At 36.4% G+C, this 19,958-nt stretch overlaps 1 protein-coding gene across 2 annotated transcripts in view; it reads right to left on the minus strand.

The window, feature by feature from the left end:
• The window catches only part of TMEM135 (transmembrane protein 135), a 289,014-nt gene that overhangs the window by 62,033 nt on the left and 207,023 nt on the right, over window positions 1–19,958 (minus strand). For both annotated transcript variants that reach the window (XM_070365068.1, XM_070365067.1), the window contains one exon: window positions 11,300–11,346. In XM_070365068.1, the coding sequence (XP_070221169.1) occupies window positions 11,300–11,346 (47 nt within the window). The remainder of the gene's footprint in view (window positions 1–11,299; window positions 11,347–19,958) is intronic.

Below are 19,958 nucleotides of genomic sequence, written 5' to 3' on the forward strand. Positions count from 1 at the left end.
GACAATCCCCTGGAGAAGGGAAAGGCGACCCACTCCAGTATTCTGGCCTGGAGAATTCCAAGGACTGTATAGTCCATGGAGTCGCAAAGAGTCGGACACAACTGAGTGGCTTTCACTTTCACTTACAGCCCTTACAGTTGTGACTTGTGACAGTTTACATTTACATTTGTAACAGTTCATGTCCCTTGAACTTTAACAAGTACGTGCTTCAGAATCAGTAAAAGAAATATTTGATAACAAAACCTTTCTTTCCCATCCTTATAGGTACTATTTCTGCTTTTCCAAATAATAATAAAAAAGCAACAAATTTTTGAGGCCTATATTCTTTCAAGGTGAAAGCCACATTAGTCCAGGTCCCTCTCATTCACACAATTCTTCTAATAATAAAATGTAATAGAAGGCTATAAGAGAGGTAAGCTAAAATCCCAAAGGCAGAGATAATAACTTCAATTAAGTGATCAAAAACTTGAATGATGTTTAAATTGTTGCTGCTGCTGCTAAGTCACTTCAGTCGTGTCCGACTCTGTGCAACCACATAGACAGCAGCCCACCAGGCTTCCCCATCCCTGGGACTCTCCAGGCAAGAACACTGGAGTGGGTTGCCATTTCCTTCTCCAATGCAGGAAAGTGAAAAGTGAAAGTGAAGTCGCTCAGTCGTTTCCGACTCTTCGCGACCCCATGGACTGCAGCCTACCAGGCTCCTCCGTCCATGGGATTTTCCAGGCAAGAGTACTGGAGTGGGGTGCCATTGCCTTCTCCGCTTAAATTGTTAGGTCCCAGGTAATTTCCATAGGATTGGCCAACTGTAATGAATCTCCCTACATGATTCACACCAGTAGAAACATGATTCATACCAGGAGATAACTGCTGGTGATTTTACATGATGAGGTGAGTCTCATCTTTCTTAAGAATCCCGGAAAATATCTTATAATGACCCCCTGCAAGGAAGGCTCATCTAAAATATAAGAATTTGGAATGATCCAATCCAAAAGGCATTTTTTAACACTCAAGGAAGAAACAGAAGTCAAGATAGCAATTATGATTCTGATACTAGAGCTTGATACTTATGTGATAGAAGAAATCAGACAAGATAAGCTCAATTGCTCTCCATCATGTAACTCTGAATATCATTCTTCCTCTGAACATGCCTAAGGAGCTCAAAAACCGTAAGAATTACATACTCCATTTCAGTGAACAAATCACTTCAGAAAGCATTTCAGGGCAGCTGGAACTCACAGGTCCTGGACGGTAACAAGCAACTTACCCTCTAAGGCCTGAGGACCCAAGGCTATGTTCTTTTACTCTGCATTTTAGGACGACAGGAACACGACAAACCAGCCAGCGCTCAGTCACCAGCAAGGCCCCACCAGGACAAAGGGGCTCTGTGATTGACAAGAGGATACAAAACAGGGGGAGACCCACTTTTTCCTTCCTCTAGGGAAGCCTCTGGCTGAAATTTTAGAACTTAAAAGCTTCTCCCATTTCCACTAGCTCACCTTGCAAGTAAACACCTTCCTGGTTCAGTGACTCAGTCACACATTGAAACAGAATCTGTGCTGAAAATTGATAATGGTAGAAAAATATTGTTTTACTGTGAATTTCAGCTCATGACAGCTGTGATGTCCCAATAAGCTGTCACTGAACTAGCGTAGCATGAAAAGCAGTCTCCATACATGGATGTGTTATTTGAAGCTGTAAGGATACAGACTGGAATAAATCCAAATATTCCCAGTTTTCACTATCTGTGATTTTGTTTTAAGAAACATCTACAATAGATCATGAAAGAGGAAAAATACGATATGATATTATACAAATATTTCAATTTACTTCTACGCCCTGCTACTCATTTCAATAATTTTCTATGTCAAGAGCAGTGATTTTGAAACACCACCCCCAAAATAAACAGAAAATACAGCAAAATTCTTCTTTAAAATATCATCAATATCAATATGTAATCAAATATAATCTATGAAATATATACCCAAAATATAATCAGGTTGGGATGTGATAATTTGTATTTTCAAAGATTGTAAATATAATTTCCATTCAAACTAAAATGGAATGTATTAGCAGTGGACTTCATAGATATTTAAAGTGCATTCTGGTGATCACTTTAAATATTCTGGTGATGTATGACGTTTTATTTTGATAAGCAGTAATGCATCAGACTTACACTTCAGAATATATTCACTAAAAGCCGAAACATTTCAGGCAAATAAATTTATTTCCATTCTCCAATTTTGTTTTCCTCCAATCAATAAGCATGTTTGTTATTATACTTCTGCATATATTTCTGAAATCAGTCTTCATTGGCAATCTTATAAGACTTTTTAAAAACTGTACTCTTGCAGTGTTCAGTTCAGTTTTGTTCAGTCGCTCAGTCGTGTCCAGCTCTTTGTGACCCCATGAATCACAGCACACCAGGCCTCCCTGTCCATCACCAACTCCCAGAGTTCACTCAAACTCACGTCCACCGAGTCGGTGATGCCATCCAGCCATTTCATCCTCTGTCGTCCCCTTCTCCTCCTGCCCCCAATTCCTCCCAGGATCAGGGTCTTTTCCAATGAGTCAACTCTTTGCATGAGGTGGCCAAAATATTGGATTTCAGCTTCAGCATCAGTCCCTCCAATGAACACCCAGGACTGATCCCCAGATGTTACTACCAAGTAAAAGTGCTTTGGACAGCAAGGAGATCAAACCAGTCAATCCTAAAGGAAACCCTGAATACTCATTGGAAGGACTGGCACTGAAGCTGAAGCTCCAATATTTTGGTCACCTGATGCAAACAGCCGACTCATTAGAAAAGACACTATCTGGGAAGGATTGAGGGCAGAAGGAGAAGATGGCATCAGTAGATGAGATGGCTGGATGGCATCACCGATGCAGTGGAGATAAACCTGGGCAAACTCTGGGAGATGGTGAGGGACAGGGAGGCCTGGCATGCCATAGTTCATGGGGTTGCAAAGAGTTGGACACAACTGAGCGACTGAATAACAACCAAGTAGAAAAACACCCAAACTCATAAGTACCAAAGGCAAATTTCAGCCTTATTAGGACAGTGTTGTAATAATGATCTCATACATGTCTGCGGCTTCCACTGTAGCTTCCTCATTGCTACCTGTCTAATTCTAAAGGGTCTCAGAACTAAGAATATGCATATTTTAAACTGCAGTTCTGACAATTCTGGAAAGAGAGGTGGCAAGCTTTGCGGTGCACGGGTCCGTCATCCTCCATGGGAGCACTCCTCCCTAAGGTACACCTTGGAACAAGACAAGTCTCCTGATGCTCTCTCTCAGTACATGCCTATGTGCCCACAAAAGCAGTAACATCCCTGAGAGGTGACACCCGGAGGAAAGCAATGCTTTTCACATGAGAAACACCATGCCACTGTGCAACAAAGATCTATTTCCAAGTCAGATTTTTTCAAATAATAGCTTAATTGATAAAATTAGCATACAACTCACTATTCAAAGGGTATCATTCAATGAGTTATTAATATATGCACAGAATTGTGTCGCCATTATCATAATTACTTTTAGAATATTTTTAGCACCATAAAAAGGAAATACCAATTAGTAGTCATTCCCCATAAGTCCCCTAGCCACAGGCAACACAAATCTACTTTCTATCTTTGGATTTGCCTATTCTGGACATTTCCTATTGATGGAATTATACAATATATAATCTTTATAGTTCAGAATTAAATAATAAATATAGCTAACATTTACTGAGAGTTTACAGTGTGGCAGTCATTTAATACTCCCAGTAAGCCCATGAGGTAAGCATTGTTATTATCACCACTTTAAGATGAAAAACCTGAGGCCCAGAGAGGCTGAGCAACTGATCCATGATCACAAAGAACTTAGATGGACTGGGGGTCTGAACTGACACCGTCTGGCTCCAGAGTTCATGCGTTTAACCAACGCTGCTATCCTAGAGTACCCCTTCATTAGCTCGAGGAAAACTCCAGTAGAAAATACTGGAAACAAAGAGCCAGGCATGAAGACAACAGTGAATTGCAGCGCTCCTTATAACTGGTAAAACAAGCAGGTAAAACTTAATCGCTTCCAATCTGAGTGCTTGTATCAGCAAAGTCCAGTCTAAGAACTTTCTATGATCAGTAAGAAATGTCATTTGTACTCATGAAAATAAAGTTGCAACAAGTTTTTGAAAGGCAACTGACCACTTCTGACCTGATTGTGTCCCATTAAGTCCTTACTTTAGTACCTGCATTTTCAGTTCACACCATTTCTCCATTTGCTATTACCGCTTGCCTTCTAACAAAGTCAATAAACATTTATGTATGTTAAAATTTTTTGAGCAGTTTCTTTATCTAGGCATGGGTATCTCAGAGGCTAACAGGCAAAAAGTGAAAATAGACTTGCCACAACTTTCATCCACAGATGGAGGCCATTCACTGAAGAGGGAGAATAATTTTCTCCTCCCAAAAATCAAGTCAGATAACAGTCATAAGCTTTGCATTCTCAGAGGAAGTGATTCACAACGTTTATGAACCCATGTTTTCTATTTGCTTTGAAGAAAGCAACATTCTCCATACTGTCTCTGTTCATAAGACAGGTTTTGTATTTTTTGCTAAGCTGACTGGTTTTATTTTCCAATTAGTTAGTACCTTGTTTCACCTGAATGTATCTTTTGAGGAACACTGGTTTCACAAGTCCATGTCGACTCACTAACTAATTTATCTTTCAGGAATGACAATGAATTCAGGAAGCCATAAAAAGCACTAGATTTTTCTATTTCCTATTATTTATATCTATCAGTCCTCTTTCACTTAAACTGTGTGAAGCCTTCAAACAGAGCTTCAGTTTCCTCCTGGTTGGTTGTTTATCGTGATATCTCTCAGATAAGTCGGTTTCACAATCTAGCCATGTATGTAGACATTTTGGACTGGATCCTATACCACTTCTCTTTTTTTCCCATTCCCCAATGTGCCAATCTCTCTTGCTTGGCAATCTTCTTTTATCCACGTAAGCTTTCTCATAATCTAGTTTCTCTTGATGGGCTTCGCAGGTGCTTATGGTAAAGAATCCGCCTGCCAATGCAGGAGATATAAGAGGCGTGGGTTTGATCCTGGGTCGGGAAGATCCCTTGGAGGAGGGCATGGCAAACCACTCCAGTATTCTTTCCTGGAGAATCCCATGGACAGAGGAGCCTGGTGGGGTTACTGTCCATGGGATCGCAAAACGTCAGACATGACTGAAGCGACTGAGCATGTACACACCATCTCTCTTACCTCAATAGATAAATAAAGAAGGAAAACAAAAGAAAAACCCTTAATCCTATAACAATTTTTCCCAGCTTTCTCCTCTCAAACTCATTCTGCTTCGACACCTCACATTTTTTACGTTTTTTTTTTTTTGGTTGTGCAGTGCAGCTTGTGGAATCTTAAGTTCTCTAACAAGGGATTGACCTCAGGGCCTCAGAAGTTAGAGCTTGGAGTCCTAACCACTGGACTGCCATTTTCTTTTCTTTATTTGAAAAATGTTTCCCTACTGTATTGAGAAATAATTGACAGATATCACTGTATTTAAAAGTATATAACATGGCACATTTATTTCTCAATCTATTATTTCAACTCAACTACAGAAATTTCTCAACAGGTCACCACTGAAATTTCTCAACCAGGTTGCTAGAGGAAAACGAACACATCTTTAACCTTTACCTTACTGGATATATCTACAGCATTAACAGTAAATATAGTTTCATTCCTCAAATTCTCTATTTTAATTAACTATCTTCCCTAAGTTTAAAAACAACAAACACTTCTCAACTCTATTTTTACTAAAATAACAATTACTGTGCTAGGTGCTCACATGTATTAGTCCAGCAGTCTTTCACACTGTAGCAGTTATCCATTATTGGGGCAAAACAGCTTTTAAAATAAATGAAATAAACTAGAATGGAAACTATACAAACGTTTACATGTAGTAAGGTTATATATTATTCAGGCAAATTTATGTGTGTGTATGCACAGTCCCAATTTAAAATACAGTTCTTGTTTGAGTGACATCCAAAAAAGTTGGAAAGACATTGTTTTTTATGTAATGGCCACAATCCTACCTATGAGGTCCATATAACAATTTACACTTTTTAATAATGAAAAGGTGAGGTATACAGAAATTGTATAATTTGTCCAAAGTCAAACTGCTCGTATGACAATCAAGAATAGCCTCTGTTTATCTCATGAACTCCAAATAAATGATATCTGTATTTCCCTATGTGAACGTCTTAAAAGCAACTCAATCTCAGTGTTTACAAAAGTTGTATGTAATTTCCACACATTTTCTAAAATGCTCACTTTTCAGTGTTTTGCTCTTCCTCCTGTTTTAGATAAATTTACTCTTCATCAGGTCATGACCATAACCTTCAATGATGCCCTCACCATTTCTCTGCTGAATAACTGCCTTGGTGTCTTCCCATTATCTGGTACTATGCCCCATCAAAACCCTAATTCACTCTCACTCAGCATCAATGATGCCCTCACCATTTCTCTGCTGAATAACTGCCTTGGTGTCTTCCCATTATCTGGTACTATGCCCCCTCAAAACCCTAATTCACTCTCACTCAGCATTGCTGGAACTGATCTCCTTGAAATAAAAATCTAATTATTTAAGACAAGTTCCCCGAAACCTGAAAGAAACTCTTAAACTCCAAATGCCATATATAATTTTCTAGATTGGATTTTTGTGTCATTTTAAATAATAATTTAAAAATACAGAAACTTACTGATATTTAAAGGGTTTTTCAAAAATCAGTAAACGGCCAAAAGACCCAAATCAAAAGTTTTTACTAGTTGTTATTTCAAAGATATTAAGTTTATGTAAACAGATTCAAGGACAATCAGAAACATCTTTCACTCAAGAACTGTAGGTTGTCCAATCAATAAATAGTGTCGCTTTCTAAAAAAAAAGAATCTACATCCATATGTTGAGACCAATGAAATATTACAGTTTATTAATGTTGGCCTTCACAGAGTAGGCCTCCACAAATTCATGGAATAGCAGTCATCAAAACTGTTCCTAAATATGTATAAAACACAACCACAATAAACTTTAATTTGCACTGGTTTTTAACTAAAAATCCAATGTTTATAGCAGATTAACATATGTCTGCTGTGAATCAGTCATATATAGTCTGTAGATTATCTGCTATGACAACAAGTCTGAGCTGTTCAATCTACATGTTTAAACAAATTGTTGGATTTGTTGCTGCCTTTGCATAGGTGGAAAGAATTTCTAGCTAGGTACTCACTAAGATGGGATCAAAGTTGTCATAATACGCTTTATGATACAATTTTAAATTAAAGAAAAATGAAATTGGATTACTTCATTTTAAAAAAATATTAATGTTTTTAATACACAGATCACTATTGTTGACAATAAAACAGGTAAAATATCGTTTAAAAGTTGTGAGCAGGATTAAGCATAGTAGTTTTGTTGCACTGTCCGTCTTATTGTTGATTTTCTCCTTTGTTTCTCAAAACAAGAAAGAGCGAGTGGTTCAAAAGAAACTCTTTATTTTCTCCACACTGACTGTTGGGAAGATCCTAAGCAAGCCTGAATCAATAATTATGATAAACCCTTTTACTTGAAAAAAAAAATACATTTCTTTAACCACAAATACACTCTTGGAAGTAAAGAAATACCTTAAAGAGATGCATTTGACAAAACAGTCTTTGACAAAACAGTCTATCAAGTTTTCAAGTACGACTTCTTTTTTTTTTTTTTCGAGTACGACTTGTGCTTGGTCTGAATTGATAGTGACAGACATGCTCTCAGGCAAAGTTATGACAATAACATACAAAATAATATAATGCTTAAACAAAAAAGGCACAGTCGTTATGAATAATGCCCACTGGAACCGTATAGCGAGGCTTTTTCTTTCAAAACACTCTTTAAAATATTGTACGCTGATTCATATCAACTGACAGCTGGATGGCCAACTGGCTAAGAACTGGAACAAGACTAGAACTTTCTGTTCACATAGTACCTTCCCTCCACCCTCACCTGTGAAATGCTCCCAGAATTTCATTTGAATGTAAGCTTTATTTCTGGGGTACCAATTAAAAATCAAGACCACCATGTATGATGGGGTTTTTAAAGTGTCTTTAATACTAACTTCTCATTTTGGTATTAAATTCTTATTTAAATGCTTCCTTCTCTGCAATCACCCTCTGTGTTTTTTCATCCTTCTAACTTTATTGAGGCTTTCAATGGCTAAATCAAAGATCTTTCTTGGTAAAGGTCACATTGTGCTTGAAAATATATGGGTTATTTTCAAATACCTTTTGATATTGATTTCTAACATAATTTCACAGTGACAAGAGAACAGACTCTGTATGACTTCAATACCTTTAGACCATGAAATTTTTATACCTTGTTTTATGTCCCTGGATATGTTCCAGTGTCTCCTAGTTTATAGTCTATGGGAACTTGAATAGAATTTGTAGCCTACTGTTGTGTGAAAGCTGTATAAATCTTAATTATGTTTAATTGATTCAGTGTTTTTCAGGCTTACTATATCCTTCGACCTTTCTGTATATTCATTCTATTAATTTTTGAGAGTTTGATATTGAAACTCCAACTAAAAATCTTAATTTATCTACTTAAAAAATAACTGTAATATATAGTGGAAATGTATGTAACTCTTCTGTATTTTCCAAGTTTCCTGTAAATATGATATCATACTTTTATAATTAAAAAAAAAAAAAAGATAAAAAGAGATCATCATGTATGGGATAACGTGAAAAGACCTATACCTATAAAATAACTAAGAGCTACGCAAAAGTGATATTTTCACTACGTATTTTAATAACCATGGTTTCAATACTATGAACACTCTGTTGTTTTTTAAGTAAATTCACTTTGTAACTATCACATCCTATGTCACTTTAAGAAAACACTTATGGAACTACTTCCTAAGTTCTTTCTTTAAAAAAACATAAAATTGGCAAATTTTCTCTGTATTGAAATGGGGTCTCATTTCCCTTTTTCCCATTTATGGGTTAGGATAAAAACACAAGTTGACTCATTTCTAACACAAAATGTTTCCCTTATCCTCTTCTTAGTAAAGGTTACCATAAATGGAATCATAGGGACAATATTATTTGATATTTACTGATCTAATTTTATGTAATTAGAATTAAAGTAATTGTTAATAAATGGAATAAATAAGTCCTAAGATATCTGTATTTATAATAAAGCTGAATTTCAAAAACAAAATATTCTAATACAATTGGACTTGCTAACTACTAACTTGTTTGTACATTCCAAACACGTGCTAGAGTTCAGACAAACATATAATACTGTTTTCTTTGGTTGCAGTACATTATAAATGGTTTTATTTTACCATTTACCAAATTTCTTTTGTTGAGTTATTCAAACTAACTTCTGCCAAGAACACTAGGAATTTGGTGATAGTGCTCCTTTTTGGAGAAAAACAACCCCTTTCCTCAGAAAATGGAAAATGTTTATCTTGGCACTAAAACCTTGTATTGAGCCTTCTGGAAAGTATTTTAAATTGTTGTTTTTAACCTAGACTTTGTGACTGAAACAGGAAAAGGTTCCGTAGCTCTGCACCAAAATACATATTTATAGGCTTGATTTTCCTTCTACACCAAAAATACTAGTTTGATGGCAGCAGTTTTCAAAGTACAATATCCTAGGACCCTGACTAACATTGGGCCCTATCAGTATATTCAACGCAATTTTTTTTTAACCTCAAAGACTTCTGATGACTAAGAAATGTTAAATGTTGATCAAACATGCTGTCTTAAAGTGCCATATTGGGAAGGACTGTTTCACTTAACAACCTGGGTTTGGTAGGAATTCTCACAAACAAAAAAAACTTTACTTGATATTGTACTTTCCTCCTATGCATGCCAAGAAAAGATACGTTTCTAAGTTTTTATCTTTTTTTTTAACATCTCTCCCACTAGGTATCTTCAGATTAGACAGAGGATAAAGATAAACTACACGAACTTGTAACACTGTCCTAATAATGCATCTAAATACAATTAAGGTTTTAGAAACTGATAAAATGAAAGTCATTGTTCTCAACTCCCATACCACACCCCGAAATTACCAAAATATAAGAAAGCGACTATAGGAGTTGTAAAGTATATATGAAAGTATGTTAAAAATAGTTGGTCATATGATTTCACAAATGCCCCCAGGTAGCTGCAATGATTTCTCAGCCACTAATAACCGACATAAAATACCATGCACTCCATTATGAATAAGTCCTCCCCACCTTAAAAACTTCATCCATTTTTTTTCCTTCTAATAGCCTGTCCGTCCTTTACATGAAAAATTAAAGCAACATCATCATTTTATATTTGCATATAACATTTTTATAATGTCAAAGGAAGTTAAAATTATATCACCATGCTTATCAAATATTTATTAGAACGTTCTAATAGGAAATTAGTTGTTTAAACATTCTGCTATGGTTGAACTGTCTTATTTAGGTTAAACAAAAAAGATATCTATCAAATACATCTCACTAAAATCCATAACTGTCTTTGTCAATCATTGTAAATTTTAATTTTAAAAGACTTGTACTTCCTGCTGTGATTGAATTCTGCCTAGATCATGAAAAATTAAGAAAGAAGTCTATTCAAATGAGTATAATAAGAGTGAAACAAACAGGAATTACTGGTATTACTTCAAATGAAAGAGTGGAATCTTCCTAATCAAAAATCTTACTTCCATACTGTTTATGCAACAATGACAGACACCATATTTATTGGCATTACAATTTTGAGCCATTCTAACACTCCCCCACATTCCTGAGAGTCTCAGTGTCAATGAAAAATACAACTTTGACATCACAAACTAACTTAATGTTTTACAGACGGTGATTTGTGTGATAGGTTACCTTTGCAAAAGACTGAGATCAAGCCTTACCATCACTTTTCTCTCATTTAAATTTGAAATGTTGATTGTTTTATAAAGAGAGTGACGAGTATTTAAAATGAGGGCCAAAAAAGCAAAATTTCACTTATCAAGATCTGAGGACTATTAATTTATATATTCAGCTTTCCAAGATGAACTTATAAGCATAATCTGAAAAAAATCACATCTTCCTTCCCTCTCTTTCTCTCTTCACTAAGAAGCAGTGACTTATCTCTGACCACTCCAGAAAACAAAACAAATCAAACAAAAATTCATGTCATTTGTGGGGAATAATAATTTAGAAAACATATTAGTTATACAGATGATTTTAAACTTGCCAAGGAAGAATATTTTTTCTATTAAAGTAAATAGATAGAACATACCTGAAAAAGAACATGTACATGGCAGCTGTGATGCAGAACAAAAGGACCTATAAAAAGGAGATAATACATTACTTGCAAGAGAACACTGACATCATTTGTGTGTCTTATCAAAGCAAAATACCCACTATTAAACCTTATACCTGAAACAATGGAAAGGTGTACAAAACCAGTCATATACATATCACATTCCCTACCTTTCAAAAAGTTATATCAAGGCATAAATGAGTCTGTATATTTACACATATACAAATAAATAAAACTGCATACATTATACAATATATATGTGTGTGTATATACACATATTTAGATATATAACAATATACATACATGTGTGCATGTATATAGATTCAGTAGAGGGTAACAGGGTTCAAAAAAGAATAGCCAATTGTTAAAATTATATCTAAGAATTCCTGAAGAAGCAAGTAACCCAAGAACAAAGACAATGGCTTTTATATCGTGAAGTCAGCAGAAAAATTATAAAGCTATTTTAACTTTAATCATAAAGCTATTATTAACTATTATATCAAGATAACCAGATTTTAAAATATAAAACACAGCCCAGTTGACAACCAATTATAATCAATAAGAAAGCCCCCTAAAAATATAATCCTCCTGTATGGGATATAGACTTCCTACTAAAAAAAAAAAAAATTCCTCTAAAATCAAGCAACAGAACACACAATGAATCTGGATTAAAGAAGCTCCCTTAAAACACATCTCACTACGCACAATACACTAAGACGTATATGAAAAGAATCCCAACCCAAGTCCTGACCAAAAGCTTAGTTATGCCAAGAAAGTGGATCTCCATAAAATTGTTTTAAATCAATAAAACAGATGTTATAAAATATGTTCCAATGTCAATAACAGCGTAAATTAAACACAAAAATTAGTGTTCTCACATCACAGACAAATGACAAGTGAATAATCATCAACTATTGTTAAAAACTGATCACAAGGAACCACAAAAACACTTTTACAAAATAGTGTTCAGCTATTCCCAACACAAATTGCAGTTGACCTAAGGAAAGTGTAAAAAATTTTGCTATTACAAATCAAGCTTGATAAATTTGCCACCTTGGCTTAAGATACGCATTATAAACACAAACTGAATGACTTAGAGATATAAGCCTACCAAGCCAAAAGAGGATGGGCATCATATTTCAAAGTTATAGTAATCAAAATGGTATGGTATTGGCATAAAAAAAGAAAAGAGAATGATACAGAATAAAAGGGCCCAGAAATAAACCCATGCATACATGGTCAATTGATTTATGATAAAGAAGCCAAGAATACACAATGGGGATACAACAGTCTCTTCAGTAAGTGGTATTGCAAAATAGGATAGACACATGCAAAAGAATGAAGCTGGACCACTATCTAAAATCACACACAAAATTAACTGAAAATAGATTACAGATTTGAATGTAAGGCCTGAAACATAAAACTCCCAGAAGAAAACATAGTTGGCAAGCTCCTAGACATAGGTCATGGTGATTTTTAAAAATCTGACACCAAAAGCAATAAAAGCAAAAATAAAGTGAGACAGTAAACTAAAAAGTTCTGAAAAACAAAGGTTCAGTTCAGTTCAGTCGCTCAGTTGTGTCTGACTCTTTGCAACCCTGTGAACTGCAGCACGCCAGGCCTCCCTGTCCATCACCAACTCCCAGAGTTCACCCAAACTCATGTCCATCAAGTCGGTGATGCCATCCATCCATCTCATCCTCTGTCGTCCCCTTCTCCTCCTGCCACCAGTCCCTCCCAGCATCAGAGCCTTTTCCAATGAGTCAACTCTTCACATGAGGTGGCCAAAGTACTGAGCTTCAGCTTTAGCATCATTCCTTCCAAAGAACACCCAGGGCTAATCTCCTTCAGAATGGACTGGTTGGATCTCCTTGCAGTCCAAGGGACTCTCAGGAGTCTTCTCCAACACCACAGTTCAAAAGCATCAATTCTTCAGTGCTCAGCCTTCTTCACAGTCCAACTCTCACATCCATACATGACCACAGGAAAAACCATAGCCTTGACTAGATGGACCTTTGTTGGCAAAGTAATGTCTCTGCTTTTCAATATGCTATCTAGGTTGATCATAACCTTCCTTCCAAGGAGTAAGCATCTTTTAATTTCATGGCTGCAGTCACCATCTGCAGTGACTTTGGAGCCCAAAAAAATAAAATCTGCCACTGTTTCCACTGTTTCCCCATCTATTTCCCATGAAGTGATGGGACCAGATGCCCTGATCTTTGTTTTCTGAATGTTGAGCTTTAAGCCAACTTTTTCACTCTCCACTTTCACTTTCATCAAGAGGCTTTTTAGTTCCTCTTCACTTTCTGCCATAAGGGTGGTATCATCTGCATATCTGAGGTTATTGATAATTACAAATGACATAATTGATAAAGGACTAAAGTCCAAAATATAAAAAGAACTCCTACAACTCAATATCAAAAGAACAAATAATCCAATTTTTAAATAGTCAGAAGATTAAATTTTTCCAAAGAAGACAAATAAATGGCCTACAAGTATATGAAAATATGCTCAACATTAGGCAAATACAAATCAAAACCATAATACAATATCATCTAACACTTGTTAGAATGGCTATCATCAAAAAGACTAGAAATAACAAGTGTTGATGAGGAAATTAAGAAAAGGGAATCCCTGTGTACTGTTGGCAGGAAAGCAAATTGGTGCAATCACTATGGAAAACAGCATGGAGGCACTTCAAAAAAGTAAAAATAAAACTGCCATATGGTCCAGCAATTCCACATCCGAATATTTACCCAAAGAAAATGAAAACACTAACTGGAAAAGACATACGTGAAGCACTATTTACAACAGCCAAGATATGGAAACAACTGTCCATCAATAGATGAATGGATGAGTAAACCGTGGTATACACAGACACACACGCACACACACAGGTGGGGGGATACTATTCAGCCATAAAAAAGAATGAAATCTTGCCAATTGCAACAATTGGAAGGACCACGAGGGCACCGTGCGTTAAGTGAAATAAGTAGGTCAGAGAAAGACAAATTCATATGATCTCTTTCATGTGCAATGTGAAGGAGGAGGAAGAAGGGAGAAAGAAGAAAGAAGAAGGAAGAAAGAGAGTGAGAAATTTGAGCTCACAGCTACCGAGAACAGATAGGTTACAGGATGCAGGAGAGTGGTGGGAGAAATGGGGCAGCTGCATTTTTTTTTTTTTTTAAGTTTAAATTAATTTTTTAAAAGGATGTGTGTGTTAATCACTTAGTCATGTCTGACTCTTTGTGACCCCATGTACTTCAGCCCTCCAGACCCCTCTGTCCATGGGATACTCCAGGCAAGAATACTGGAGTGGATTGCTATCTCCTTCTCCAGGGGATCTTCCTGACCCAGGGATCAAACCCAGGTCCCCTGCACTGCAGGCAGATTCTTTACCATCTGAGCCAAAGGGAAGTCCATCCTTTTAAAAGGATGGGTGTCAATTACTACAGAACACTTTTATTAATTTCTTGTAAAGTAATATATGAAATCTTTCATTATATATACTTCCCTGGTGGCTCAAACGGTAAAGCATCTGTCTACAATGAGGGAGACCTGGGTTCAAGCCCTGGGTTGGGAAGATCCCTGGAGAAGGAAATGGCAATCCACTCCAGTACTATTGCCTGGAAAATCCCATGGACAGAGGACCCTGGTAGGCTACAGTGTATGGGGTCGCAAAGAGTCGGACACGACTGAGTGACTTCACTTTCACTTTCATTATAAAGTATATCAAATCTAATAAACATGCACACACTCTTCTCTCCTATCTTCTTCTTTTCCTCTCCCAATCTCTCTTGTCTTTAAAAATACCTTATCCATGATGCATAAGGTTCATGTCACTGTTTTTGAAAATCTGACAAAGCATAAAGAATAATTTTCAGTTACTGCTTAATCAATTATAAATTCCAAGTGAGTTTGTTTACTGGCAATAATTTCCTAGCCAATGATCCAGATCAAGAAACTCAATTTTTATTTCCCTTTCCTTGAATCCCCTTGGGGCAATGCCAATCTTCCCAAATGCTCAGTATTTCATTCTTTCCCTGCACAAGTCATTATCCCCCTCACAAACTTCATTCACAAACCACGCTGGAAGTCCTTCCTAAGTTCTCTATCTTCTCCAAAGAAAATTTCCAAAAGTCTCCCTCAAAATGTTTATATGCTCCATCCTCATATGCTTAGACCTATCTGTGCTCACATGAAACTAACAATTATCTTCATGAATAATACATTTGAAACTAGGAAAGAATATAATGTTTAAGAACTCAAGCTCTGGAATAAGGCAAATAAAGGTTTGAATCTAGTTCTGTGTGACTTTTGACGCTTTCTAATGAGGTGGAAGAACTTAGAGCCTATTACACAGAGTGAAGTAAGTCAGAAAGAGGAAGAGAAAGATCATATATTAATGTATATATATGGAATCTAGATGGCAAGAATACACAGAAGAACTGTACAAAAAAGATCTTCATGGCCCAGATAATCACGATGGTGTGATCACTGACCTAGAGCCAGACATCCTGGAATGTGAAGTCAAGTGGGCCTTAGAAAGCATCACTACGAACAAAGCTAGTGGAGGTGATGGGATTCCAGTTGAGCTATTCCAAATCCTGAAAGATGATGCTGTGAAAGTGCTGCACTCAATATGCCAGCAAATTTGGAAAACTCAGCAGTGGCCACAGGACTGGAAAAGGTCAGTTTTCATTCCAATCCCAGAGAAAGGCAATGCCAAAGAATGCTCAAACTACCGCACAATTGCACTCATCTCACACGCTAGTAAAGTAATGCTCAAAATTCTCCAAGCCAGGCTTCAGCAATACATGAACCGTGAACTCCCTGATGTTCAAGCTGGTTTTAGAAAAGGCAGAAGAACCAGAGATCAAATTGCCAATATCCGCTGGATCATGGAAAAAGCAAGAGAGTTCCAGAAAAACATCTATTTCTGCTTGATTGACTATGCCAAAGCCTTTGACTGTGTGGATCACAATAAACTGGGGAAAATTCTGAAAGAGATGGGAATACCAGAACACCTGATCCGCCTCTTGAGAAATTTGTATGCAGGTCAGGAAGCAACAGTTAGAACTGGACATGGAACAACAGATTGGTTCCAAATAGGAAAAGGAGTTCATCAAGGCTGTATATTGTCACCCTGCTTATTTAACTTCTATGCAGAGTACATCATGAGAAACGCTGGACTGGAAGAAAACAAGCTGGAATCAAGATTGCCGGGAGAAATATCACTAACCTTAGATATGCAGATGACACCACCCTTATGGCAGAAAGTGAAGAGGAACTAAAAAGCCTCTTGATGAAAGTGAAAGTGGAGAGTGAAAAAGTTGGCTTAAAGCTCAACATTCAGAAAACGAAGATCATGGCATCCAGTCCCATCACTTCATGGGAAATAGATGGGGAAACAGTGGCTGACTTTATTTTTCTAGGCTCCAAAATCACTGCAGATGGTGACTGCAGCCATGAAATTAAAAGACGCTTACTCCTTGGAAGGAAAGTTATGACCAACCTAGATAGCATATTCAAAAGCAGAGACATTACTTTGCCAACAAAGGTTCGTCTAGTCAAGGCTATGGTTTTCCCTGTGGTCATGTATGGATTTGAGAGTTGGACTGTGAAGAAGGGAGCGGTGAAGAATTGATGCTTTTGAACTGTGGTGTTGGAGAAGACTCTTGAGGGTTCCTTGAACTGCAAGGAGATCCAACCAGTCCATTCTGAAGATCAGTCCTGGGATTTCTTTGGAAGGAATGATACTAAAGCTGAAACTCCAGTACTTCGGCCACCTCATGTGAAGAGTTGACTCATTGGAAAAGACTCTGATGCTGGGAGGGATTGGGGGCAGGAGAAGAAGGGGTCGACAGAGGATGAGATGGCTGGATGGCATCACAGATTCGATGGACGTGAGTCTGGGTGAGCTCCGAGAGTTGGTGATGGACAGGGAGGCCTGGCGTGCTGTGATTCATGGGATCGCAAAGAGTAGGACATGACTGAGCGACTGATCTGATCTGATGGAATCTATAAAGATAGTACTGATGTCCTACTTGCAAGGTAGCAAAGGAGATGCAGACATGATGTGTTTTTTTATGATTTCCCCTAAAATCTTAGATCCCTTATTTGTAAAGTGAGTATATCACCTCACTTTGAATTGTTGGGAAGATTAAATGAGACAATACTTGCAGTGTCAGGGATTTAGCAGATTATTTTTATTTTGTTCTGTAATTCATGAAAGTGATGTAGATATAGAAACCTCATCCAGAGACAGAGAAACCTGGAAAGGATTTTAAAACCTTTGTTTAAAAGCAAGTAGACTGACTTTATGAAATCTTCTCAAATCACCAATATTTGAAGTTCACTTTTTTTTTTAATAGTTTTAAGACATGAAAATCTGTGCAAGCAGTAGGAAACATGTAAGGGATATTATTAAAGTACAAGTGATCAACTCATTCGAGAAATATTCACACATACCATGCGCCAGGCACTATTGTAGAACTTAAAACAGTATACAAAATGGACAAAGGCCTTGCCCTTGTGGGACTTATCTCCTGGTAAGGCTTAGAGAAGATATCAAATTAGTATGTCAGACAGTAATGAATTTTGAAGTAAAACAAAGTACAATAAGGAGATAAAGGGGTGGTTTTACACAAAGTGGTCAAGGAAGCAAAGACGTGTTAGTAGAGACTCTGAGGAGATGAGGAATAAACAAGGGGACTCTATCAAGACAACCAATGGAAAATATTTTTGAATTGTATTGGGAAAGATGGTCAGTATTATGTTAAAGATGTTAAAGAAAGGACTTCACTTTTAGCAACATACACTTTTCAAAGTTTTTTTTTTAATTAATTGTGCTAAATCTGTTAAACACTAACTTCAACAGACTGCTTTTCCAAATAAATGCAAATTGTAGTTGAATGAAGAATATAGTCTCTGTTTCGAATTATACCTGTGGCGGATTCATTTTGATATTTGGCAAAACTAATACAATTATGTAAAGTTTAAAAATAAAATAAAATTAAAAAATAATAATAATAATAAAAAAAAGATTTTAGAGGTAAATGGTACTTCAGGTAATGTATTTTTTTCATAGTAGGAAACACAAATCCTTAAAAACCCAGTGATACATCCATATCTACCCTGTTGGTTGTATCTTGCATTTCCTCTATTAAACAAATATTGGTCAAGTGTTACTGTTTCCATTCTATACAGGAGATATTTAAAAATGATTCTAACCCTCAAACATCTTATAGAATACTGCTTCATAGTTTGTTTAATTCTGCAGCTACTTTTCACATGTGTGGCTATTTAAAAAATTTTTATAGATATATTAAGGTATAATTGACATTTAATGTGTACAAATTTGTAATTTCTGACAAAAGTACACAGCTGTAAAATCAGAATTAAGATAATGAATATATCCATCACACCCAAAATGTTTTTAATAGCATTCCTTCATTGTCTCTGCAGTAAGACTCTGTATTATGTCACCTTTCTCACTCCCAACACTGGCAGTTTGTATCTTCTTGTCTTTATTAGTCTACGAATTTATTAACTGTATTGACTTTTATCAAAAAAAGCTTTTGCAAGCTTTTGCTTTCAATTTTCTTTTTCCATTTTCTATCTTGTTTACTTAAATTTAATTTTTATTAATTCCTTTTTGTTTGGTTTGATTTTGTTTTCTTAGTTTCTTAAAGTTAGAAATTTAGGCCATTGGTTTAAGTTTTTGTTTGTTCTTTTCCTATATAGATGTACAATGATATAAATTTCCTCCTAATATCTGATGTACAACTATCCTAATTTTAATATGCTAGAGTCCATTTTTGTTCCATTCAAAATACTTTCTAATGTTTGCTTTTGCTCCCTTTTATGATCCATGGCTTAATTCAGTTCAGCTCAGCTCAGTTGCTCAGTCATGTCCGACTCTTTGCAACCCCATGGACTGCAGCACACCAGGCCTCCCTGTCCATCACCAATTCCTGGAGTTTACTCAAACTCATGTCCATGACTTCATTATAAGTATGTTGTTTGATTTCCAAATACTTGGGGATTTTCAGCTATCTTTTTGTTGTCACTGACTTATTTATTCTATTAGGATCAGAAAATACTTCATTGGACTTGATTATTCCTAGATTTATCAAAACTTATTTGATATCCCAGAATATGTTTTATATGTTTGGTAAATAACCTGTGTGCCTTTTAAAAGAATGTGAATTCAACTGTTGCCGGGCGAGAGTCAACCTGCTTAACAGTGTTGTTCCAGTCTTATAAATCTTTATTGATTTATCTGTCTACTTCTTCAACAATTATTGAGACAAAGTATCAAAATATCCTGCTGTAATTATGCAGGTGTCTCCATAATCTCTCCTCACGGTTCTATCAGTTTTTCCTCGGACTATTCTGAAGCTCATGGCATCCAGTCCCATCATTTCATGGGAAATAGATGGGGAAACAGTGGAAACAGTGTCAGACTTTATTTTCTGGGCTCCAAAATCACTGCAGATGGTGACTGCAGCCATGAAATTAAAAGACACTTGCTCCTTGGAAGAAAAGTTATGACCAACCTAGATAGCATATTGAAAAGCAGAGACATCACTTTGCCAACAAAGGTCCGTCTAGTCAAGGTTATGGTTTTTCC

The sequence above is a fragment of the Bos mutus genome, chromosome 29 (genome assembly GCF_027580195.1).
Source record: "Bos mutus isolate GX-2022 chromosome 29, NWIPB_WYAK_1.1, whole genome shotgun sequence".
NCBI lineage: Eukaryota > Metazoa > Chordata > Mammalia > Artiodactyla > Bovidae > Bos > Bos mutus.